General features: G+C 39.5%; 5 protein-coding genes across 7 annotated transcripts in view; 3 read left to right on the top strand and 2 right to left on the bottom strand.

Annotated features, from left to right (window-relative positions):
* Positions 1-24,144, top strand: part of LOC129793173 (uncharacterized) — a 1,136,769-nt gene that overhangs the window by 859,611 nt on the left and 253,014 nt on the right. The gene's annotated exons all lie outside the window — the stretch shown is intronic.
* On the top strand, positions 72-2,837 carry LOC129793236 (glutathione S-transferase E14-like). Its single transcript, XM_055833064.1, has 4 exons — positions 72-384; positions 2,135-2,338; positions 2,403-2,519; positions 2,585-2,837. Exons 1-4 carry the CDS (start codon positions 244-246, stop codon positions 2,771-2,773), a joined length of 651 nt encoding a protein of 216 aa, XP_055689039.1. The 5' UTR covers positions 72-243; the 3' UTR covers positions 2,774-2,837.
* Positions 2,789-3,441, bottom strand: LOC129793255 (splicing factor 3B subunit 6). Its single transcript, XM_055833087.1, has 2 exons — positions 3,189-3,441; positions 2,789-3,103 (listed from the first exon to the last, which is right to left on the bottom strand). Exons 1-2 carry the CDS (start codon positions 3,335-3,337, stop codon positions 2,872-2,874), a joined length of 381 nt encoding a protein of 126 aa, XP_055689062.1. The 5' UTR covers positions 3,338-3,441; the 3' UTR covers positions 2,789-2,871.
* Positions 3,781-9,348, bottom strand: LOC129793151 (dosage compensation regulator). 2 transcript variants are annotated; one of them, XM_055832853.1, is made up of 6 exons: positions 9,130-9,348; positions 8,846-9,061; positions 8,409-8,718; positions 7,808-7,981; positions 4,507-6,982; positions 3,781-4,428 (listed from the first exon to the last, which is right to left on the bottom strand). In XM_055832853.1, exons 1-6 carry the CDS (start codon positions 9,212-9,214, stop codon positions 3,943-3,945), a joined length of 3,747 nt encoding a protein of 1,248 aa, XP_055688828.1. In that variant the 5' UTR covers positions 9,215-9,348; the 3' UTR covers positions 3,781-3,942. The 2 variants fall into 2 exon arrangements, with proteins under 2 accessions (XP_055688828.1, XP_055688830.1); XM_055832855.1 differs by lacking the exons at positions 8,846-9,061; positions 9,130-9,348 and adding an exon at positions 8,070-8,145 and having other exon boundaries at positions 8,409-8,435.
* LOC129793159 (uncharacterized protein KIAA1143 homolog) lies at positions 9,631-24,128 on the top strand. Of its 2 annotated transcripts, XM_055832903.1 has the most exons (7): positions 14,110-14,390; positions 16,760-19,035; positions 20,454-20,687; positions 21,050-21,328; positions 21,407-21,586; positions 21,723-22,089; positions 22,163-24,128. In XM_055832903.1, exons 2-7 carry the CDS (start codon positions 16,978-16,980, stop codon positions 22,165-22,167), a joined length of 3,123 nt encoding a protein of 1,040 aa, XP_055688878.1. In that variant the 5' UTR covers positions 14,110-14,390; positions 16,760-16,977; the 3' UTR covers positions 22,168-24,128. The 2 variants fall into 2 exon arrangements, with proteins under 2 accessions (XP_055688879.1, XP_055688878.1); XM_055832904.1 differs by lacking the exons at positions 14,110-14,390; positions 20,454-20,687; positions 21,050-21,328; ... (1 more) ...; positions 21,723-22,089; positions 22,163-24,128 and adding exons at positions 9,631-10,034; positions 10,102-10,234; positions 10,309-10,488 and having other exon boundaries at positions 16,760-16,895.

Raw genomic sequence — 24,144 nt, forward strand, 5'->3', positions numbered from 1 at the left:
TTATACTTTTTTTTTCTCTTTGTGTGGTTTTTGTGGTCTAGAAGAAGACTTTTAAATTGAATATTGGAAAATAGAGAATAAACATTGATAAGATTTGAAAGTCAATCTGATCTGTGGCCGACGAGAAGTCTCTCCCTTCTTGAATTTCAACCAAAGAGCGTGCGAGGAGAAGACGAAGCAGAAAGCAAGGAAAATCTGCTGAGGTGTTAGAACGCGTGAAAGAAGAGTTAGTTTGTCTGGAGAATGCGTCCCATTCTGTTCTGCGATCGCATCAGTCCTCCCGTGCGGAGTGTCTTTCTGCTCATTCGTGAGCTCAATTTGGACGTTGAAAAGCGAACGGTGAACCTCCTCAAGCGAGAGAATCATCATGAGGATTTTATCAAGGTAAGATGTGTGTGAGAAGAGTTGACTGATTTGTTAAAAAGAAAACCTTCATATTAGTTAGTGTTCCACTTCGTGGCCAACATCAAGTATTGTAATCGTCGGAAAACCGACCACCTCAGATCGGACTCAAACTTGGTATGAACACGTTTCAGACAACCCACATTACAAAAATTGTGGTGGAAAAATTATGATCCGGCCGGCCTGGATTCCACACTTTGCCTTACAGCTCGAGAACGATAACAGATAGAGACTTCCGGTTTGAAGTTTTATCTATATAATAAAGAAAGGTCTGTTTTTTGGTGAACGTCGTTCCGACTTTTCTATACAAATCCACACCGTTTGTCCGATCGCGATGAAATTTGGTACAGAGGCTCCTTATAACAGACGGTTTCAGATGGCCGTATTCATTTCCCCCCCCAAAGCCCCCCTTCAGGTAGCCCCCATAGAGATTTCATGCAGTTTTTGCAAATTTTTGAATTTGGCGTCTAAAGTATTGTATGAAATTGATTTCTTCTCTTTGCAAATTTTTTCTTTTGGGTTTGATAAGTGAACTCAAACTACTTATAATCCATTACAATTTTTTCTTCAAAAATTGCGCGAAGCGCAACAAATCCCCGCGAAGCGGGGCGAGGTAAATTGGAGCGAAGCGACAATTTACCTCGTATAGAAATATGAGTGTAAAATTTCATTTCGCATTTTTAATATCCAAGATGGCTGCCATCCGCCTTTTTGAACTACCGTCAACCACTTCCCTTATAGCTAGAGGTCTGAAATTTTAGTATGTTAGAGCTCAATGAGACATTTTCATCAACAATTCATACTTGAAAATCGGTCAAGCGGTTTAGCAAATATGGCCGCCTAAAGCAAAAAGTGTTTTTTCGATATAACTCGAGAACGGCTCGACCGATTTTGACCAACTCAGGCTCAAATGAAAGGCTTCAAGAAGTCCTACAACTGTCTAGAACATTACAAGTTCCAAAAATGGCTGCAAGAGGCGCTAAAATCAAAAACAAAAATTGCCTAACTTTAAGGGGCAATATCTCCAAACATCTGTTATAGACTTCCTTAAAATTTTGATATGTTGTAGCCTGACTCAGAAAATCTATGTCGCCGTTTAGAAGATATAGCCATTTGAACAATTTTTGAATTTTAAAAGTTCTAATAGCCATATCTCTTGAATGGCTTGTCCGATTTTACTCAATTTGCTATCAAATTAAAATTTTTACAGATAAAAAAAAGTTTTTTAAAGATAAAAAATGCCAAAAATTGTTTTTTTAAAACAGAAAGCCGCCATTTTGTGTTCTAGATGTGACCTTGAAATGTATCGAAATATATCAAATTATAGCTTTTTTCAAGACCTTTCCAAAACTAATCAAGAACTTTCTGTAGATGTTATAGAACCAGAGATATGACCATTTTTATACATCAAATTGCCGAATTTACAAAAAAAAATCAACTATGACTACTAATACTGCTCACAAATAGTATTACAACGCATAAACAAACTTCTACACGTTGTGGGACACCAACTCTTATAACTGGACGCGTTATGATTGATTTTTTCTTCTGAAAACTTTTGGGAATAACTATTACAACACACTCCGGCCTTAAAGGGATTTTTTTTTAAATTATTTAATTTTAACTTTTCAATAAAAGTTCTTGAATTAAATTCTCAAGAAAGATATATGTATTTTGTTTAAAAAATTTGAAGAAAGAATCACAGCTAAAAAGGCTCAAAATTCCTCCCTAGATCAATCCACTTCGCACTGTGCCCGTTCTCAAGGATAACGATTTAATACTCACCGATAGTCATGCCATCCTCCTCTACTTGTGCGAGAAGCACGATAATTCCGGAAGATTATTCCCCAAGGATGACCCAAATCTTCGTTTTAGGATTCTCAATAAACTCTTCTACAATGGATGCCTCTTCTTTCGTCGCGACAGTGATATGATGGTTGAAAAAATTTCTCATTAAAAAAAATGATTCAAAAATAACTCAAAAAATCTTCTTTCAATAGACTGAGATCTTCCGGAAGCGCTGCATTAATCTTTCTGGGCATCGGGTGAAAATCCGGGAATGCTTTAATCATTTGGAAGAGTTCCTCCGGGAAACTACCTTTATGGCTGCTAATCATGTAAGTTTTAACGGAAAGGATTTTTAGGAAGGAGATTGAAGGATTTTTTCTTTATCTTCTTCCAGATGACTCTGGCGGATTTAGCCATCCTTCCAACACTCAGCACTGTGAATGCTTTCATCCCTGTAGAAGAAGGAACCTGGCCACGGACAATTGAATGGCTCAATCGCATGAAAAGTCTCCCATACTACGAGGCAGAGAATCAAAGTGGAATAGACGAACTCCTCCTGGCCATCCGGAAGCACGTTGAATAAGGAAAATGTCTTCGGTTTCTTTTCTTTGTGTCTTTTATTTGATGAGATGATGATGATGAATGAATTGATGAGTTTTATTTTTTGCTCTCCTGCCGCGTCTACTTCTTCAGCTCGTCCGTACTTATGTTGTACTTGGTCTTCATTTTCTCTAGCTCCTCCTGCTTCTTGTCCACATCCACACGCTTGAATGCCTTTGTTGATTGATAGTACAAAACGACGAGGTATCGATTGCAAACGTTGAAGCCAGAAAGGTGATCGCATGCATTTTTTGCATCAAAAATATCTTCAAATACCACAAAAGCCGTCCCACGTGTTTCCGGTGTATTCCCACTGCAAGAACAAAGAACAAATTAGTCATATTTTCTCTTGGAAAAGGCGTCTTTTCGCCAAAGAAAAAAAAAAGAAGTAAACTCACACTCGGATCTGTCTGATGGCTCCGTATTTGCCAAAGATGTCGTACATTTCGTCTGAGGTGATTTTGTACGGAAGATTTCGGATGTACAGCACCCGATTCACTTCCGGCGGTAGCCGGACATTATTCCGCTTCTGCATAGCCAGAGCCATGGCTATTTTTCTTGGATTTTCCTCACTTTATCACAAAATTTATTCTTGTCTGGAACTTTTCTGGAATATATTTTTCTTTGCTTGTCACAACAATGACACTCCCAGCGCTAGTGGGCATTTTTGGAACTAATTTTATGTTGCTCTTTCCGAGCTCTTTTCGTTCAGTTCGTTGGAAAATTAATTTATTTTATTTGCATTTTCATCATTTTTATCTCGATTTTTATCATGATAATTTAATTTTATCAAAATAATTCTTTCTTGTAAATTATATTTGTTTAGATGAGACACATGAGAATTAAAAGAAAGAGAAATAAATTCAAATATACAACATAACCTCATATTTTCCATTAATTTGAAAAAATCTTCAACGAACAGAACATGGGGACGCGGTGGGGACTTATTCAAAGAACTCAAAACCTCAGAAAGAATAAAATAATCAAAAATCCATATTTATTGATTTATTCAATAAAGATTATTTTATGAGAAAATTATAATTTGAAAAAGAAACTACATAAATTCAGTTACTTTTTGGAAATACAACTTAAAAGCCCGTCTTAGGCGTCTGCTGACGCCATTTTGCATAATTATTCTACTAATATGAATATTCATTGACCTCCAAAGCCTCCACCTCCTCCTCCATAGCCACCACGACCACCGCGATAACCTCCACCTCCCCCATAGCCACCATAGCCCCCCCTTCTGAAACCTCCGCCGCGGCCTCCGAATCCCCCACCGCGTCCATATCCACCCCCAAAGCCACCTCCAAAGCCACCACGACCAAATCCTCCACCTCTGGGGAATTTATTTGGTGGCCCATCGTCATCACGTCGTCTGAATCCCTGTGGCAGCATCCCCTTGTCGCGTGTTATCTCATGGTCACCCGCTTCCATTACACAGAGATCCTTAATGGCGGCAATTGCATTCCCATACGCCTCCTCTTGCTGCAGAACCTCATCCGGAGACTCTGAAGCTTTCACCACGAGACTCTCAATCACCGGACGCAGGGCACAAATGAGACTTGCCTGCTTCGGGTCCATCTCAAAATTCAACCAATTGTCAACACGTACAATTTTCTCATCCACCATGTCAATCTGAAAGAAGAATTTTGAGCAAGAGAAAAGCCGTTAAAAGACACCTTAATTTTCCGCCATTTTTAATTGAAAATTTACCTTTCTTGAAGCAAAGAGAAGGATGTGAATGGGCGAAATCATTGTCATTTGCTTGCAGGACACAGCTCGTGTGCGAATCTTCTCGCCAAAGACAAAGAATGGATATGGGAAGGTACACTGAAGATTGGTGCAGTTGACGGAAGTTTTGTGGATGAGAGCTGCCTTGGATTCAGTAGTGAGGACTTTGCGCTTCTCCTTGTGCAAACACACATTTGGGTAGAGTCCTACACAGAGCAATCCAATGGCCACATCGAGTACTGGATCCGGAACATTGGCATTCACATGATAGTCCAGGAGACACTCTTCCGGAAAGCCCGCTTGTAGCATTAAATCCATCAATTGACGCTTTGCTTCGTGCGTGACACGCATTGTGGGTTGCTGGAGTCCCTTCCACTCGCAGAAATTCTTCTCCGCCTCTTCCCCCTTTACACGAGCACTGCTCCACATTTGCGATGCTACGAGCATGGCAACGTGATCGGAGTGCTTGGTACCACCGAGGGCACGCTGATGATTGCTGAGGCGACGATGGCCCATTTCGAGGGAGAACACCTCGGAGAAGGAGCTCGAGAAAGCCGCCATGGCGGATAGAGGTTCTCCAACGAGGAAGACACATCCCAAGATCATCATCTTTCCCAGGCGTGGCTCAACCGGCAATCGTGCCAGAATACGCCCCAATGGTGTCAAGTTATCCTCATGATCGAGGCATTTCATCTCCCTGAGAAGTACCTCAGCCTCAATCACGGCATCTAACGGTGGGGGCTCAATGGCCTTCGACAGGAACTGCCCAATGGAGCCCAAACGAAGGAGTTTAATACTCAACGCCAGCTCATGCAGTGGTGTCCGGAACATTTCGGGCGTTAAATGCTCCTCGAGACTCTTAAAGCGTGCCTTAGAGCACAGTGTGAAACACATCCCCGGACGTACACGTCCAGCACGACCTTTCCTTTGCTCCAAATTCGTCCTACTTGCCCATACAGTGGCATAGCTAATGAGATTATTGTGTGACGTGAAGAGCTTCATGCGTGCCTTGCAGATATCAATGACATAGACAATATCATCAATTGTGATACTCGTCTCAGCAATATTTGTCGACAAAATAATCTTCCGGACACCCGGTGGGACAGGTTCGAAAACCTTCCGTTGATCCTCCCGTGGGATCTGCGAATGACACGGGAGAATACGATAGCCAGCTGAGCCAAATTCCTGTGTGTTCTGGAGGAATTTCATCAGGGCAAAGATTAAATTCCATCCGGGTAGGAAGACCAGAACTGCTCCTGGAACTCCAATCTTCTTGATGTGCATCAAAATGGCCTCAACTAGTTCAAAGCTCACTTCAGACTCAGACATTTGAGCCATTGTAGTCCTCGTACTTGGTGAATACTGTGGGCCAATGTCAACATTGAGATTCTTCTCAGCTTCCTCATTTGTCGTGGGAGGAGGTTCATCACCATCATCGTCCTTCTTGCGCTTCCTACTATCAGGGGATGGCTTAAAATTGGTCATTTCAATGCAATCCTCGAGGAAGTACTGTTCAACGGGATACGCACGCCCTGGGACCTCAATCACAGGGCAACGACCAAAGTATTCCGAGAAGAGTGTCGTATCAATGGTGGCTGACATGAGAATTACCCGCAAATCCGGATAAGTATGAACCATATCCTTCAGCACGACCATTATAAAGTCACTATTCACGTCTCTCTCGTGAATTTCGTCCACAATCACGTGCGAGACGCCACGAAGACCCGCCTCGAGCTTACGCAAAAGTACCCCAATGGTACAGAAGAGAATTGATCCATATGGGCGTGGGATAACTGATTCAAATCTCACGGAATACCCAACGGCTTCACCCAAATTCTCATTTCGCTCATTGGCAATGCGTTCAGACACACTAATCGCACTAATACGTCGTGGTTGTGTCACACAGACATTACACCAAGCACCCTGTCCGGATTTCACATAGTCCTCCAGGATAAATTGGGCAATTTGAGTCGTTTTACCGCATCCAGTATTGCCGCGAATAATGACAACGGGATTATCATTGATTGCTGCCATTATTTCATTGCGCATTGCGGAAATTGGAAGCTTCTCACGCGTCATTAGCATCTCCTGCAGTTGGGTATCATTCATCCTACGCTCCTTGTCACTCTGCGACAGATCATCACTAAGTTGATCGAGTGTTGCAGTGGACAGGTAGCCTTCGTCAATGTTGCACGCTAGCCATGGGTTCCAATTTTGCTGGGGTGGTGACCACGAAATCACCGATCCCGGCTGATTTTGTAGGTGCATCCGATCGACACGTGGCTCATTGGAGGGGATCAAAAGACTAAACGGTTGCATTGTTCCATCTTCCTGCTTTATACGTGGTGCCGCTTGTGGACTTATCGGCTGAATATTCAGTCCTGCTAAGCAGGCTTCAATCTTCTGCTGCAATTCTGGACTTATGCAAACATGATACGGCTTCATCTGATCATCGCTCCTAAACATTTCATTAAAAACCATGTTAAGAAATTATTAGTTAATGTAGCGTGCCTAAAGGGCCCCCTACGTGTCTATTCTATGGAGTTACGAAGGTTAGCAGTTCCATAAGTTCTATTTTGGATGTTGGTCCATTAAACGTGAATGAGATAATTTTGATATCCATACTGGACAAAGAAAGAAGGATTTTCTGTGTAAGTTTGTACTTTTCTTTCCCTGTAGCTCCAATTGTCAAGAATGTCATTTCGTCCATGAGCAAGGCTCCAAAAACCTGTGCTTTTCCACTAGATTTTTCTTCCTCAATTTTCATTTTTAGAGCACGGAGTGTAACTTCTGTTATTCCAGGAGTTATATTGATTTTGGAATGCCATGCTTGAATAGTTCGTTCAGAAGGGAGCTTGCCCAACCAATGGTCCTTCTGATAGGTTAAGCCAAAATCGAATGTTACTCAAAAAACACGCATAAAAATAGCCATATACCTGCCTAATCCCTCCCTATTCAAATAACACAGTCCCGTCGAACAGCCGGAGAGCCCATTGCAAGCCTCATCTTCAGCTAGTCAGCCACGTGCCCTCTGTGCTGCCTCTTCGACTATCAATATCTGACTGACAGCAGCACTTCCTCTTGGCACTCTTGGCAACACTAGCGCCATCTAGTCGGCAGCAGCCGCACTACTCTCACTACTGAGGCTTCTGGCAATGGTGCACGTGTGACGCCCTTACGCACCAACGAACCCTTCTAGCATGAACGGCAACTACGATTTTCTCCGCAGTTCTTGTTAACCCTCTTTTACCCACCTACATTATAAACAAATCTTTTTACTTACTTTGCTGTCTTGAGACTTCCTGTAAAGGCCTCAATGACGCCCAAATGAAAGAGTTGACGAACCAGAGACAGAGCACATGACTTGCTAGCCGATTGTTTGTTAGATCCTGTCTCACGTCCTGTAATTGATCGTCCCAGCTGCTTAACGTAGATTGTAAGTTCAGCCATGAAGCTCCTTTAGCGTACAATTGCAATTAAAAAAAATCTTTTGTATACCATTCTTTCATCCTAAGACTTCATTTTTAGGGAAATAACAAACTTACCCCGAAAGGATGTCTTTTGGAAGGGATCTGGCACATAGTTCTTCCGGCAGTTCGTCATTTTTATCTGTCTCTGAGACTGAAAATTATTCAGAGTTTGAGGAACTACTTATGGCACAAATTCTCTTTTATTATCCTTGCCAGCTGTATAGGGAATGACACGATTTCATTCCCTGCACATCCTTTTTCAAAGGAATCAGCGACGTTTTGGCTTTTTTTTTCGTGCCACAGATACTTCCTTTTGGAACTATCTCTCTAATTCTCTTTTGTTTTTGTTCGAATTGCCGGAAGAACGTGTCAGAAGGCAAAGGGAAGCAGGGGGACACTTTTTTTTTTCATTACCTGGAGTGATCCGGACCAACGGGAGTGTACTTGTAGTTGGCCTGAATCTTGTGCATCTGCAGAAATTGACTCAGCTTTGATTTGGCATTCTCAATGGTCCAATTCCCATGAATGGCTGCATTCACGTCCAATGATTCAGCTTCCTCCATCTTTAGCTGCTGCTCAGCACGATCCAGATAGGATTGTGGACCGTAGTCTCGTTGATCCTGCTGATGAACCGGACGGTAGGCTTCTCCCAAATCCGAAGGGCCCATTCCGGATTGAAACACATTTGCAGGGACATTCGGATGCTGAGGACCCCCATGAGGACCTAAAATTATTCAATTTAATTTTTTTATCCAATAGCAATAGCTGGGACTTTTTGATAATACCGGCGAGCAACCAATTGAAAATTTTCATGATATTTAAGATATTCATAAGACAAACAGCAATCTAACCTGCTAATCCTGGATCTGGGCGTGGGATAGCATCACCCTCCATGGCATCCGTAGGGACATCAGCCCCAGAAACACGTCCAGCACGTACGAGATAATTGACAAAGTCACGCGAAGCATTCTTCTCGGCATCCTTCTTGTTAGTTGAATTTCCAGCCCCCACGTATGGGATAGACGGTACCCGGATCTCGCAGAGGAAGCGTTGACGATGCTTTGGGCCTTGAAAAGCCAAATAGAAGGTCAATTTAGAGAAATTTAAGTGGAAAAGGAAGCAAAAGAAATCTTACCTGTTGGCCGGATGTCATAATTTGGATTAGCAAGTTTTTCCTTGGAGCACCATTGATGCAGGAATGATTTTATATCCACAGACATTCTTCTTCTTTTTAAGATCACCGAGAATATCCAAGAAGTTGCTTTTCTCACTTAATTTACTCACAAAATGCAGAGAAAACTTTTTGCTGATGAGCCCGATGAGTCAAAATATTGATTTTCTTAGCTTTGTAAAGGTTAGGTGTATTATGAAGTTTTCATTGAAATTTATGAAAATTTCATTCAATAACTTTGCCGGTAAATCTTCATTGTTAGTCGTAAATTTAATTTTAATTGGTCATATAGTCATTAACTTCTTATTCCTTTCTATTTTTGTCTATTTAGAACGCTATTAAAATGAATGAAAAAATTTCTAAAACTTATGTAAATAAATTTCAAAACAAACTCAACATAAATTCTAATATTTCGTGCTATAAAAACTATAAAATGACAATCGAAGGTGCTGCAACATAACCTCAAAAAAAAAACATCCAAACAAAAAAATTGCGTGCTGTCCGCTAATTTTCTCCCATATTTTTTTGCTTTTTTATTCAATTTTCGCATTTCCCAGTTGGTGAATTTAACGAAATTGTCCTTGTAAAGATATTTTGTAAGGGTCTGAATTGAAATTCAGCTAAAATTTGTGTTTGAAAGACAATTTCTTTTGTTCAATTGGAACTAACCTCAAAAAAGGTGAAACAAACAATTTAGTGCGAACGCGTTTTCCTTCCCCCCGGAAAAGAGCGATGTTCTGAGACAATTTCCACCACCGCGTGAAATGTTTAAACGCAACATTGTGTTCAATAAACCCGAAGATCCGAGTTTCCTTAAGAGAATCAAAGAGAGTATTGGTTACCGTGAGGCTGATACCGTTGAAACCAAGGTGAGTTTTCACGGGAATGTGGAAGGAATTTCCCAGAAAAGTGATTAATGGACGAAGCTTTTTGTAGAGACAACGTGTTGAGTATAACGACGACAGCAGTGGTTCTGATTCTGAAGCTGAGAAACCGCAGGTTGTTGTACTAAAGCCAGGTGATTTAACTGCCGACGAAGCTGAGAAAGAGAAGCAAAAGCTCCAAAAAGGTACATTTAGTGCTTTTGATTTTTATTTCTTCTTGGCATGAAAATGATTTGCCAATTATTCTTTGGTGATGTAGAAGAAGCTGAAAAACCCGCTGACTTGACGCAGAGGGTTATCTTCAAGTCTTCCAAGGGTAAAAGTTCATCTTCCACTGAGACAAAGGATACCAAGTCCTCCAAAGTTAAGGCTCAAGCATCCAAGCTCTCCTTCGCTGACGAAGAAGACGAAGAAGAGGCTGAGGATTAGAGGAGTATCGGTGAGTCTTTGTTTTTTTTTCTATTTTTTCTTGAAGAAATAAAATATTAAAACCAATCCTTTGAAAGGACTTTCCCACAATTTTCAATGAATCCCTAGTTATTTTCCTAGAATTAAAAATATTGTTTTGGAATATATCTCGTTAAATTCTAATCGAAATGTCCTAGACTATTATTCAGAATGAATTTCAGAAGTCAGGAAAAGTTTCGTCAAAATCTTTCAATCAACCATCTGCAAATCATTGTCTCTCTTTTTAAAAAAAATAAATAAATAGCAAGTATGTTTGTTATAGTTTTGCGTAGGATGTTAGTTTAATGATTCCATAAGTTGGAGATCAAAAGCCCCCTATCCTGGGCATTTCTCCAGGGCACTCTATTGTACATCCTGGAACATCTCCAAGACGCCATTCTTCCCCCCAAAATAGAAAGAAGAGGGACCGCGGAGAATTTCCTCCACTTCCATTTCCTTTTCTTTCCATTACATAACGCCATAGAGCACAAATGAAAGGCACCTTATGTAGTACATAAAAGCGGGCTTTTTCATCATGGCTCTCTGCCTGGGTACCCTGCTCCGTGGGTGTCTCTGTATGTGTGCCTGTAAAGCCCTATATACAAGAGGTGTACCACTACATGTGCAATGCGGGTATTTCTTCGACTACCTCGCGGGGCACATAGAACGAGGGAATCCAACACTGAGAGTGGCTCCGGCTGTGCGCCAGAGTGAGAGGGAAGAGGTGGGAGGAGGGTTAGAGTACTGGCAAGAGGAGGGAAGGGACAAGAAGAGAGAAAATACTCATAAATTGTTGACTACGCAGAGACTCCGATAACTGGGTGACTTTTCACGATGTTTTTTTTTGCTCCATCCTCCACCACGGGGGCCCCTTAGTGGGCTCCATGGTGAGCTTTCCAGATCTCCTCAATCATTTTCTGCAAATTTTCAATCCGCGTGGGGATTAAATGGGACGTGTAGAGGGCTGAAGAGAGGCGCAAGAGAGAGATTTTCTTGTAAATCAATCTGTAACGGAATTAATGGAAAGAAAAGCTACATAACTGACGAATACATATAGCTATACATAATGTACAGTACATTATGTATACATAGCTGGGCATGGCTTTATTGCTGAGGTCACATCTGCTCCCCGGTCCTCCCAGTTCCCGTGCCAGTCATTGCACGTAAGAAAAAAAACCTTTCCGTTGATTGAACGTTTGGGAAGAACTTTAAGCTCAATTTTTTTTTTTCTTTTGTATTTTCCCCCTCCTCTTAGCTTAGAAATTTAGTAGGAGATTTTAATTTTTCAATGAGATTCCTTGAAATTAATACTTTGCTATTAGAAAAGATTTTTTTTTTAATTAACTGATCATTAAAACAGGAAAAGAAATGTCTTAAATCAAAGATTAACATCTAAATAAAAAAACAATATTGCTGAAACTTTTATGAGACTAACTTTGCCCCCAATCTTCTCTACATTCTCCCTTTTCCTTAGAAATTTCAAGAAGTTTTCCAAAAAAAAGTAAAAGAACATTCTTATTTTCCCTCAAATTCTTCAATTTTATTTCACAAGAATTTTTCTTCAAACAAATTTCTCTTTAATTGCATTTAATTCCGCGTAAATTGCATTAATGGATTTACTGTAATATTGCTGCAAGAATATTCTGCAGTCTTTCCAAAAAGTTCTTTTGTAGAACATAGATGAATCATCAATTTAAAAAAAAAGGACTTTATGTATTTTGATTATGATTGAAATATGATTTTAAAATATCTCAAAATTAAGAACATTTAAGATTTCCTTTTTATAATTGTAAAAAAAATCTTCCGTTCATCATCTTTATTTTTTTATTAGTCTAATTTGAAAGAAATTTCTTGAATTCATTGAGACATTATTTTTACTGAAAAGATTTCTCTAAGAAATTCTTCAAGGAATAGTGATTCGTATTAAAAATAAAAGAGTTTACTCAATTTGTTAGGGATAAACATCTCATTTGCGACATATTACAAATTATTTTCTGCAAAAGAAGTTTTCTAATCAGGGGAATCATCAGCAATGATGGCACCCCTTTATTAAATAAATAAATAAATAAGTTTTCTAATATATTATCTTTTTTTACTAATTAATCTAATTTCTATTTTTTTTTTTTTAGAAATTAAAGGAAAAAGAAGAACGTTTAGTTAGTCTAATTACCTTATTCTAAAAGTATAAATTGAATTGACACACAAAATTAATATTTAATCTCTGATTTTAGATAATTTCTTTACGAATCTTTCAAAGAGCTTAATTAGCAAAAGAATGAGAAATTAATTAATTAATTTATGCTTGTAGGCGTTGTAGGACAAAATTCTAATTAGATATAGAACTAACTAGAACAGAACAAAAAAACTAATCAACCTTTTTTTGCTAAAATTCTTAAGAACTTTAATCCTTTCACTTTGTTTTTAGTTTCAAATATTTTTTTTCAAGTATTTTTCCTTCAATTTTTCCCTTTCTTTCCTGCTCTTTTAGGGCTTTGAGTTTTTCTTTTTTTAAGGGAGCGAAAAGGGATAAAAGCTTTCCATGACTTTTTCTTGAGAGTAAAAGAGAAAAGCTTCCAAATCAATATTATTGGGTTCTCTTCTTGTGCTTCTCTTCTTCCCTTAATTCCACTCACAACCCTCAACCCCCCTTTCTTGGGATTTTCTCAATAATTATTTTTTTGAAGAATTTTTCATTTAAAACTTCTTCTTCAATGAGTTCAGGAGAAGTTCTTAAGAGATCTGGCTTAAAGATTTGATGAGGATGATTACATGAATGAGGTGCATATGAGGATGTGAATGTTGACAAAGAAGTGTGGCTTTTCCCGCCAAGATTTGAATGATGATTGTGAAATTTTCTGATGACTAAGTGAATGAGCTCCACGGTATTCTTGTGAATCATCCCCAAAGAGGGAAATCTACATGAGCGGGTTGGGAGGGAGTTCACAATTCCTGGACTAAAGGGGATGATTTGAGGGAGGATGAGGAGGATGCAATCCAGGAGCGCCGCCTGGTGCCTGAATGCCGTGATGATGATGATGGAAGGTATAGAGAGGTTCGCGAGCGCACGGGGGGCGACTGAGGAGGAGCGGTGTGGCCACATAGGCAAAATGAAACTTGGACCGAACCATTGTCAATCGGAGGGGAAGCCGCTGGCGGACGGTGCTGAGCGGAGAGCGCGCTATTTGTAAAAATGGACGAATTCAGGAGGTGATCTCCGGCTATGGCGATGGGTTCTCATGGCACATGGTACCCGATACGCTTCTGTGCTGGGCTGACGACGGCGCTTAGGTGCGAGGGGACGGGAAGCGGGGCAAGGGGTCGGAGACAAGCGGTATTGCCATACAGTCCCGTATTCAGGGGAATAATTCCACAGGGGTCACACCAATTCAGCTCATCAATGTGAGGGATGAAGCATAATGTTCTACTTGTTCCATATTTACCTTCTCAATTGATTTCTATTAATTCTCTGAAACTTTTGGAAGTCTCTCAGGTCTTTCAAATAAAATTGTGAGATTGTTCCGCGATGGGAAAACAGTGTGAAGGGACAGAAGTTTTCCCATGTGGATTATGGTCTCCGGAGTACGTCACTGATGGTCACGTGACGCCTTGACGCCATTTTCAGTTTTCGGGCGGCGAGGGGTACTGTACACACACGTCCTGGGTTGAAGAAGAAGTGTTTCAGTGATCTTTCACAAGACGGGGGGAAGTGTGGAAGAGAAGGAATTGTGTGAAGGAAGAAAACGGTGCCCCAAAGGGTTTGTGTGCCAAAAAAAAGAGAAGTTTTTAGTGGAAATTCCATGTGAAATGTGTTGAGGAAAAGTCTGTTGAAGAGACATCAAGGGATTCTGTGTGGTAGAGTGTGGATTATATAGCAAAAAAGCTCTGTGGCTAAAGGTGAGAGAATTCTATCTGTGAAAGTTGCGGTTAGAATTGGGGACGTTGAGAGAGCCCCAATTTTTCCACCAAAACCCCCAAACAATTCACCGGGTGCCTCTCCCAAAAACATCCGGAAGTTTTTTTCTCATCGATTTTTGTGTCCCGAAAAGAATCCTTTGCGTATGGCATGGGGGCCCTATTTTCTCTCGCAATTTCTCTCTCAATTCTCCGCATAAACACCATAAATCACGAAATTTGTTTGTTTTGATCGTGAAAATGGGAAATAATTGAGGATTTCCCAGAGTTTTTCACATTGAAATTGGTGCGTTTTTCTTTCATTTCAATACGGGGGCCCCGGAGACTCCGCTGGCATTGAGGTAGTGGTGTGGCGTGTGTGTGTATGTGTGAGATCCCCATGGGAAGAATATGGAACAGAAGAGAGTGAGAGAGCATTAAGTGCAATGAAGGTGGGTGCGAGAGAGCTGGCGTGAGAGATTTTATGTGTGCCAACATAGAATTCCTCCGTGGAAGCGAGAGAATACTCGTGTGCGAGTGAGAGGTACCTAGGTCTGAATGGTGGCAGCTGTGTGTCCGCTCCGCAATGGGGCCCCGACTTTTGCATCTAATCGTCAAGATGGCGTCGTTAATTTCAAAAAAAAAATCATTGTTCCCTTTTTGCCCACACCATCAATGAATCTCTCTCTCTCAAGTACCGGAGGATGTTTAGCCCAATGATCCTCCATGGCAAAGAGAGGCACCTTTCCTTTGCACCTGGATTGATTTATACAGGATTAGTTTTTCACGGGATTATTTGCATTAAATCCTGAGGAATTTGAATAAGAATTATCAAGGATTTCTTTGATTTTATCAATGAATTTCTCATTGTTTTGCACCGAAACAGTTGAATTTCTGTTGATCAGCTGATTTCACTATATTACTTCATGTTGGAAAGTCTTTTGAAGAGCTCCCCGAGAGCTTGTCATCCAACAAATTGACCATATATCCTGTAAAATAACATCTTGAACAATCTCCGAAGGAGCTCTATGCAAAATAATGGCAATAAATGGGATTTATGGGTTATGTGGACATAACCTAGAAAATTTGCATGCCATTTGCGGGAGAAAAAGGTAAACAAAGCATTTAAATGTCTCCAAATCAACAGAAAAGTGTCGTTTTTTTGTGCAAAATTGCATAAAATATTGTCCGGAAGGGATTTTTTTTTTTTTCAATAAAAAGAGGGTGAAGAAAATGGGAAAATCTTCCCAAGTTCTCAAAGGAGCATTTTAGCATGAGAAAAGGCCAAGAAAAGATTGAAGAAAAATGAATTTTTCAGGAAGATAATTTCAGAGAGAATTCGAATTTATTGGCAAATAATTTGGCGGATTGAGGGAATTGGGGCCACACACAGCACGATGACTACCATCATGGCCGTGCTCGTGTTTCCACAAACTCCGTCTTCTCGCTCGCGCACTGTCTACATCGCTTTTCCTCATGCACCTCCTCGCGCCGCACTCTTCCCAAAAATCAACCGCTCTGCCAGCCGCAGCCGTTGTGTATTGTGAGAGAATCACAGGCCATGGGCTTCCCTGACTTGTCTTGGTATTGGTGTTGCTGAGCTTCATCATCATACTCCTCGTGTCTGGCTCTTCTGCACCCCTCCTGGCCCCTTTTATTCCGGCCACACCACGGCATCATCGTGGCTTTTTTTTTTTTTTAGCTTTTTGTACTTTTAGTTAGTTTGTTGGAGAGACAGCAGAGGTACGATGGGGCATCGCCTCACCAATTTGTCCATCAAATGGGGCTCTGTGTGTCTCTGTATGTGGTGGATGATTTTTTTGGGGGGAAACACAAAAAAAATTCCGAGAAGCTAAAGGCATTGGATTTTTGACGTCTTTTCCCACAAGGAGATCGATTTCTCTTATACACGATGGTGGTGCCCAATTACTCTGTGTTGGCGTGCAAGAGGGAGAACAAGTGCCCCCCTTCGCGGAGAAGATGTACAAGTGGGTGCTAGAGGGAGATGGAAAGAATTGCAAGGGCTCAACCCTCAAGGGGGTTTTGGTGGAAAAAGTTCACTTCAGGGGGTTGGGGGGTGAATAGAACATCAGGGGTGGGTCATAGTTGTTGCGTAGGATTGTGGATGTCGGACAAGAAGAAATTAGTGTGGAGTTTGAGACCAATCTTAAGAGATAAATTTCTCTCTTGGAATTCTGGAGGAGATTAGATTTGAAGAAGAAAAAATCAGGAACTAGGAAGAAAATTTTTAAAATTCTGAAAAGAAACATTAGAAATATTTTGTAATGTTTGGATTTTTTTTTTGAAATAAATCAAATTTTTCTAAAAAAAAAATTCTTTAAAAATCTTTTTTCTCAATTTTTATTTTGCAGGAAATTGGCAGATCAGCTCCAGCAGCCTGTTTTTTTTGAGCTACAAATCCTCCTGTGTGAGGTGTTACTTACACGCACAGAAGGAAGATAAAAAGACTTGTTATAAATTTAATTAAAGAAAGAGAAGAAGAAAAAACAAAGAGAAAGAGACTCTGTGTGTGTGGGAAGATTAAAAGAGAGAGAAAAAAAGTGTAGAGAAAAGGGAAGAAGAAGAAAAAATGGGTGAAGTGAATGTGAATTCAGGTGAGAATGCAACGGAAAAGATGAATGGAGATGTAAATGGTGCATGTGATGAGGATGAGCCAATGGATGTGGATTCACAGTCACAGGATGAATCAGTGACGACATCACTGAAGGAGCAGAATATTGAGGAAGTTACAACAGCTGATGAGGAAGGGGATGACAGTACAGTGGATTCGAGTATCCAAGATGGGGATCCACTGGCGGGTGCATCGGCGAAGTCCGGTGGGGATAGATCTCCCGGACAAGGAGGTAAAAAGACAGATGAATCGGGAAAGGTGAATGGACATGGTGCCGATGATGCGGTGATCATACAATCAGACTCTGATTCGAGTATTGAAGCGACAGATTTGGTAATTGGGGGTAAGGAGAGAAATGGGACGAGTCGCATGTCCGATGAAGTTCATGAGATTCTCAGTGACAAGGAGGATTGTGTTGTAATTGAGGATTCCAAGGAGCACCGAAGGAGTTCACGCCCACGGAAGACTGTACGTGATTATGCGGCGTACGATGATGATGATATTGAGGAGATTCTCGAGGATCCCCTCACGGATAGACCGTCAATGAGGAAGACAAAAATGCTGCCGCAGGATCTCTCCGTGACACCCGTGAGTAGGATGCCGAATGAGGGGAAGGGGGGTGCGCAAAAGGAGCCAACATTGGTGATAATTGACACAAATACAATGCTAAATAGTCGAACAGCTGGGAATTCCATGATGCAGAGCATAAAGAATGCCTCATCGGTGGTTAATTCCTCCACGACATCTTCATCGGGGTATTCCGTAATGCCTGTGGGTGTACCAGCACAGGGGGTCTATCCACCCAATATTCGGGCCACCATAACGCCCGTTTCGTCACAAACAAACCCCACAATGCAGCAACAATCCACAAAATCCCTGATAAATCCCGCAATTCAGCAGCAGATGCAACCACCAATTCTCTTGCCAGCGCTAACGGATGATATGTTTGTCCTGGAGGCGCCTTCATTCATTGTACCCTACATCTATGAGAAACCCCCGCAGGATGATCTCAAGGAGATTGTCCAAAAGATGGGAGCTGAACTTGAGGAGATGCGTAAGAAGGAGGAGAGTGAAATGGACAAAGAGGATGAAAGTGAAGAAGATGCCAATGCCGAGAAGACGGGTGAGAAGGCAGACGGAGCAGATGGTGCAGGTGGTGAAGATGCGCAGCAACAGGAGAAGAGCTCAAAGAAATCCCGAAGAAGGCAAAAGAAGAAGAACCCGGATGATTCGTGGGATGAAAGTGATACGTCCACAGATGAGGAAGCTTCGGATTCCGAGGAGCGTACCAAAGTGCTGATTAAGGAGGCAAAGGAGGATTTGGATGCCATCAAGAAGCACATTATAACCCCTGAAACGGCTACAAAGGAAGCTACCCCCGTTGTAGCTGCCGCTACACCCGATGCCCCAAAGAAGCCATCGGATAATTACTTTGAGAGCCCCCTTGGGCAATTTTTCATGACGATAGGCATTAATTTGGTGCAGGAGCACGTTCAAACGGACCTATTGCGGCTGCAGAAGAAGAAGAGGAATCAGGATAGTGCACGCCTTGGGCAGATTCAGACAGCGATAAATTCGCTAATGAAGAATCTCGAGATAAGCAAAGTGAAGAATGAACCGTTTAAATTTGATCTGAAACGCTGTGAATTTTGCAATTTTAAAACAGAATCCGCCCTGGCGATGGCAAATCACTACGAGAAGCCACACTACAAAAATAATCTCTTCACATGCAACTTTTGCACCTTCAGTACACGCCTCATGCACGACGTAATGTTCCACATGGAGGCTGTGCATAATATAAAGTGCAAAATGGAGAAGGCACTGCCCTACCATTTATGCCCAAATTGTCCCTTTGAGGACAATGGGAAGTCCAAAATGGTGCGACATGCACTGAGTTGTGCGAAGAAATTTATGCCAGAAATGAATTTAGCACCTCCCGTGGATTGGGAGCCACCTGCAAAGATTCCGAGGATTAAACCCAGACACGGGCTTGTTGGCACTGCAACGGCTTATCAGGTGAGTTTATTTATTATTCTATTTACTCTCTCAATAAGTTATTATTGCTTGTTAGGGATAGGGTTACCACCTCACATTACATTCTGACCCGGAGACTTTACTACCCCTCCTTTGAATTGAATTGAATTGAAATAAAAACCGACAAACAAAATAATAACCGACTTAAATAATATTAAAGTCGGTTTTTGTTTGTAAGCTTCGCTTTTTTCGCGAACTTTTTTAACATAAGAGATCGACTTGAGTTTTTTTTAAGCCAGGTTCAAACTTACTTTAGTCAGGCTTACTTTAATCAGGCTTAAACCAGGCATATAAGTTCGACTTAAAAACGTAAGCCTGACTTAAAAAACAAAGTTAAGCTGTTTTTTAAGCCAGGCTTACTTTTTTTAAGCCGAACCTTAGTTCCTTTAGGTGAGGCTTTTAAGACGCATTCAAAGTCAGTTCAGCCTGATCTAACCTTGAAACCTTAGAAGCATGACCTTAAAAAAACTTAAGTCTAGTCTACAATAAAGGCCTTGATTAAAAATCTTAGGACTGACTTTAAAACCTTAAACCTAGTGTGAAGGAAACTGTTGTCTGCCTTAAAGAAGTTTATTCTGGTTTAGAAAAAACTCAGATCTGACTTAAGACGATTTTCATTTAGCTAAAAAAGAGAGAGAAAGTCTATTTCAATATCAGATTTTTTAGTTTTCTGATACTGCTGAAAATTAAAGAAAAAAAATTAACCCTTTAAGGTCCGCAATTTTTGTGGGTTACTTTGAGCTCAAATAAGACATTTTTGGAAAAAAATCCCAACTCAAAAATTTTCGGTTCTTCGTTCTTCCTGATCATGTGAGTCCTTGGGGATGTCCTTTTGTGGTCATAAAATGATCAGGGATTGTAAAGACACAGTCTTGTACTAATTTGGACTCAATATTCATAAAATAACTATACAAAATGAAACATTTTTAAAATCGTGCCTTTGGGTCAACGTATGACCCAATGGACCTTAAAGGGTTAAGCCGTGTGACAAGGAGAAATTCATCCTAAACCGGTAGCCCGGAGATCATACCCCGAAACCCGAAGTCTCCGGATGAAACCCCTAGAGTTGGTAACCCTAGTTAGGGAAGATTTGAAAGCTCTAAGTTAGTATTTTTTTTAAAGAGAAGATGACAAAAAACATTTAAAAAAATTAGATATTCTAAATAAAAGGCTATATAATAAATCAAAATCTATTAAATTTCATTAAAATGTTAAGCTTTAAAGGATAATGGGCCAATTGAAGATATAATAACTGTTCTAGTGGCGTTAGAAATTCAAAAAAGGAATCTCTTTAATACAGTTTAGGAGTATTTTAAGTTAGAAATAAATTTTTTCAGAACCCTTTTCAATTTTTCTAACGTGGCTGTTAAAAAAAAACTCAAAAAAATCTTTCTTTGTAGCAAATGGCAGCGCAACAACAACGCGCCCAGGCTGTAGCAATGCCGAGACTCAGCATAAATCCCGTAAGTGCGATGCGAGGTCGAGGGCGTCCGCAAACAATTACCAATAAGACGCCAATTGGGACCGTTCTACGTGGCAATTCCACGTCTATGCGACCCATTCTACCCGCTGGGATGGTTCTTTCCAATAACTACCCCATGACATCCACACAGGCAGCACCCATGATGCAACAGGTGAGCCCCAAAAGCTTCTGCGTGATTTTTGTTTGAAATTTTTATTTCTTAAAAAAAAATTAAAAAGAAAAATAATGATTTTTTGAAGCTTATTGAGTGCTTTGAAATTCCACGAAATCATTGAGATAGAAGAAGAAGGGAAAGACAGAAAAAGAGAGAGAGAGAATGAAACAGAAAGAAGGTTGAAGAGTTTCTTCCACTTACACGGCGCGGTGGGGCCCCAATGCGACCGTGTATGTGGGGAGGAAGTGCAAGAAAATAAGCAAAGCTTCATGGTGGAAATTTTTTCCATAAAATAAAGCGAGATTTAAGATAGATTTTTGAAGGAATTTTATTTTTATTTTGGATGTTTTTTTTACCAGGTTAATCAAGCAGCTAGCAAGACGAAGAGTCTACAGCAGCAACCGAGTATTTCCATTACGCCGTTACCACGACAGGGGAGTACGACAATGACGCCGGCAGCTCTACAGGCGGCGGCGGCAGCAGCAGCCGCAGCGTCGGCTAATAAGAACCTCAAACCGGGTCAACATCCGGGCGCAAGTGGGGGCAAATCGACATTTGTCATTTGTGAAATATGTGATGGATACATTAAGGATTTGGATCAGCTGAGGAGTCACATGCAGTGGATTCATAAAGTTAAGGTAAGTTTGCCCCTTAATTTCTCTCCTCAAGGGCACAGAGAGTCTCAAAGATTTCTTTTTTTTTCTCTCGCATTGCAGATTCATCCAAAGATGATCTACAATCGACCACCGCTGAATTGTCAAAAATGCCAATTTAGATTCTTCACCGATCAAGGCCTCGAGAGACATTTGCTTGGCTCTCATGGTTTGGTTACAAGTTCCATGCAAGAGGCCGCCAATCGCGGTCAGGATTCAGGGCGGTGTCCCGTCTGTGGAAGGGTGAGTTCTTACAATTCTTTGAAGGATTTTTTTCAGATAATTTTTCGATAAACTTTTTAAGTTTTTAATTACACAAAAAAACATCAAGTTAATAAGAAAAACTTTTAATTAACATTTTTTTATTTGCACCTTACAGGTGTACCAGTGGAAGTTGCTTAATCACGTTTCTCGGGATCACAACATGACACTGAAGCCAGCCCATTTGTCGTACAAATGCACCGTGTGCACGGCAACATTCGGGATGTACAAGCAGTTTGAGAATCACGTCTATTCGGCGCACAGTACGGTGGCGAAGAAGGCAATGGACGGCAAGAAGGGCTCTGGGTCGTCGTCCTCAATGGGTGGGTCGCATTCAAAGGGCGGCGGCGGCGGCAGTTCGTCGAGCGGTGGCGGAGATTCACTTCTCAAACCACTCAAAATTAACGATGAAATCACAATTATTGCACAGCCCGCCACAAAACCCGGTAAATCGCAACCAATGGAGATTGAGAGTCACGTTATAGGTAAGAAATTTCTGTTTTAAGAACTTTCTCCAAAGAATTTATTCTAATTTTTATTTTTTTTATCGAATTTCAGATTAAAAAAAGAGATGTAAAAAAAATTCCATGAGCAGGTGAAAAGAATAAAAAATGAAGAAAAAAATAAGCCGAGAAATTCCTCAAGCTGTGTTTTATATAAAAAAAATGAAGAAGAGAAAAAGATAATTCTTAAGGTGAGTGCGTGAGTGTGTGCGTGCGTGCGTGAATGGGATGGAAAAGTTAACTCCAAATAAAAAAAACAAATAAATTAATTTTCAACGGAAATATTTCTTTCATCCGAAGACGATACAAATTGTGTGGAAAGAAGAAAGAAATTTTTACATTTTATTTGAATTAAACTCCTTCTATGGAATAGTTAATTGCAGAACTATTTTTTTTTAGTTCTAGGAAGAATGAGAGAGACAAAAGAACAAATTTCTTCCACACAAAAAGAAGTTTCTCCTCCACTTGATTTAAATTTGCGTTAAAAAGATGAATTTCTCATTTCAAAAAAATTATTTCTTTCTCGTCTAAAGGAAAAATTAAAGGAGATTAAGGAGAAACAATTTTTTTTTTTTTTTGAAAAAATAGATTCTTAATGAGAAAGAAATGAAGAAAATTCAATAGAATAAATGTAAAGAAGTGTGCCTTCGTCGAGCACTCCTGGAAATTTTTTTTAATTATTGTATTTGCAATTACATCAAAAAAATTATTGATAGAAAAAAATATGAGCGTCAAAAAGAATTATTTTGATGGAAATTTTTACCTTCTTTTAAATAAAATTTTTGAATTGAGATTTTTTTTTATTGCAATGGTAAAGTTCGAATTTCTTCTCCTTAAAGATTCTTTAAAAAATATTTTCTTATTAAACAATTTTATTTATTCAGTGTTTTGCAGTCACAAAATAAAAAAAAATCAATTGAATTTTATAAATCTTTCCAGCTTCTAAAGATTTTTTCTTAATTTCGAAAAGAATTGACTCTCTTAGTACGAGCGCCTATAGCTAGAATTCCTTTTTTTATTTATTTTCTCATTTAGATCTTTTTAAAGAATAAAAAACTAAATCATTTTTTTTCTTTTTTGTGTAAAGAAAATGAGATTTTAATGATATATACGGAAGACAAAAAAAATGAGAAAAAAAATGTTAGCTAAAAATGCTTTTTATGTTTATACAGGAAGAAAAAAAAATATAAATTTAAAAAAAGAGAAAGAAACAAAAAAAAGTAAAGCAAAGAAAAAATTAAATAATTATCCTAATTATTATTATGTAGGAATGTATTAAATAAAGAGAAAAAAATTGAAAGGCAGGTGTAAATATTATACAAAAAAAAACTATATAGTAACTGTGCGAGATGATTTTAGAAGGTGTATAAAAGAAGAAAAAAAGATGTGGCACAAAGCTAATTTTCACATGAAAAAAAATCTAAATAAAAAAAACTGATGAATGTGGAAATAGCCGAAAATTCCGTGTGAGGCTGGAAAATCTCACAAAATTCTCGTGAATATTTAGGATGAAGAAAATCAAGGAGAAAAAAAGTATAGACAGTAATCAATATATAGTTTATTATAATAATTTAATTTATTAATTTCCTTCCCCCAAAAAAAAAACAAAACTTTCTCATATTTTATGACGAGACAAGATATTTAAGAAGAAAAAAAAGAAAAAAAATAGAGACAAACAAAACCTTTAGTAGAGAGCGAGAGAGGGAGAGAGAGTGAGGGTAAAAAAAATTGAGGATAAGTGTGAGAAATTAAACGAAGAGATATTTGATAAAAACTCTAGAAAAGAAATTTTAGGTCATTTTCATTTTTTTTTAAACATTTTTTTTTCACATTCACCCCCGCATTAAAAAACAGAAAAATATTTAATAAAAAAAAACACTTTTTTATGCTAAAAAAAAAGAAGAGAAAAAAGAAAAGAAAATAGAAAGAAAAAAATATATATTACAAGTCAATAACTGAGAGATGATTTAGATAGAAAACCACTCATGTATAGAAAAAAATAAAAGGAAAATGATAACGAATTTTCTTTTATTTCTA

Source organism: Lutzomyia longipalpis, chromosome 3 (genome assembly GCF_024334085.1).
Source record: "Lutzomyia longipalpis isolate SR_M1_2022 chromosome 3, ASM2433408v1".
In the NCBI taxonomy this organism is placed as follows: Eukaryota; Metazoa; Arthropoda; class Insecta; order Diptera; family Psychodidae; genus Lutzomyia; species Lutzomyia longipalpis.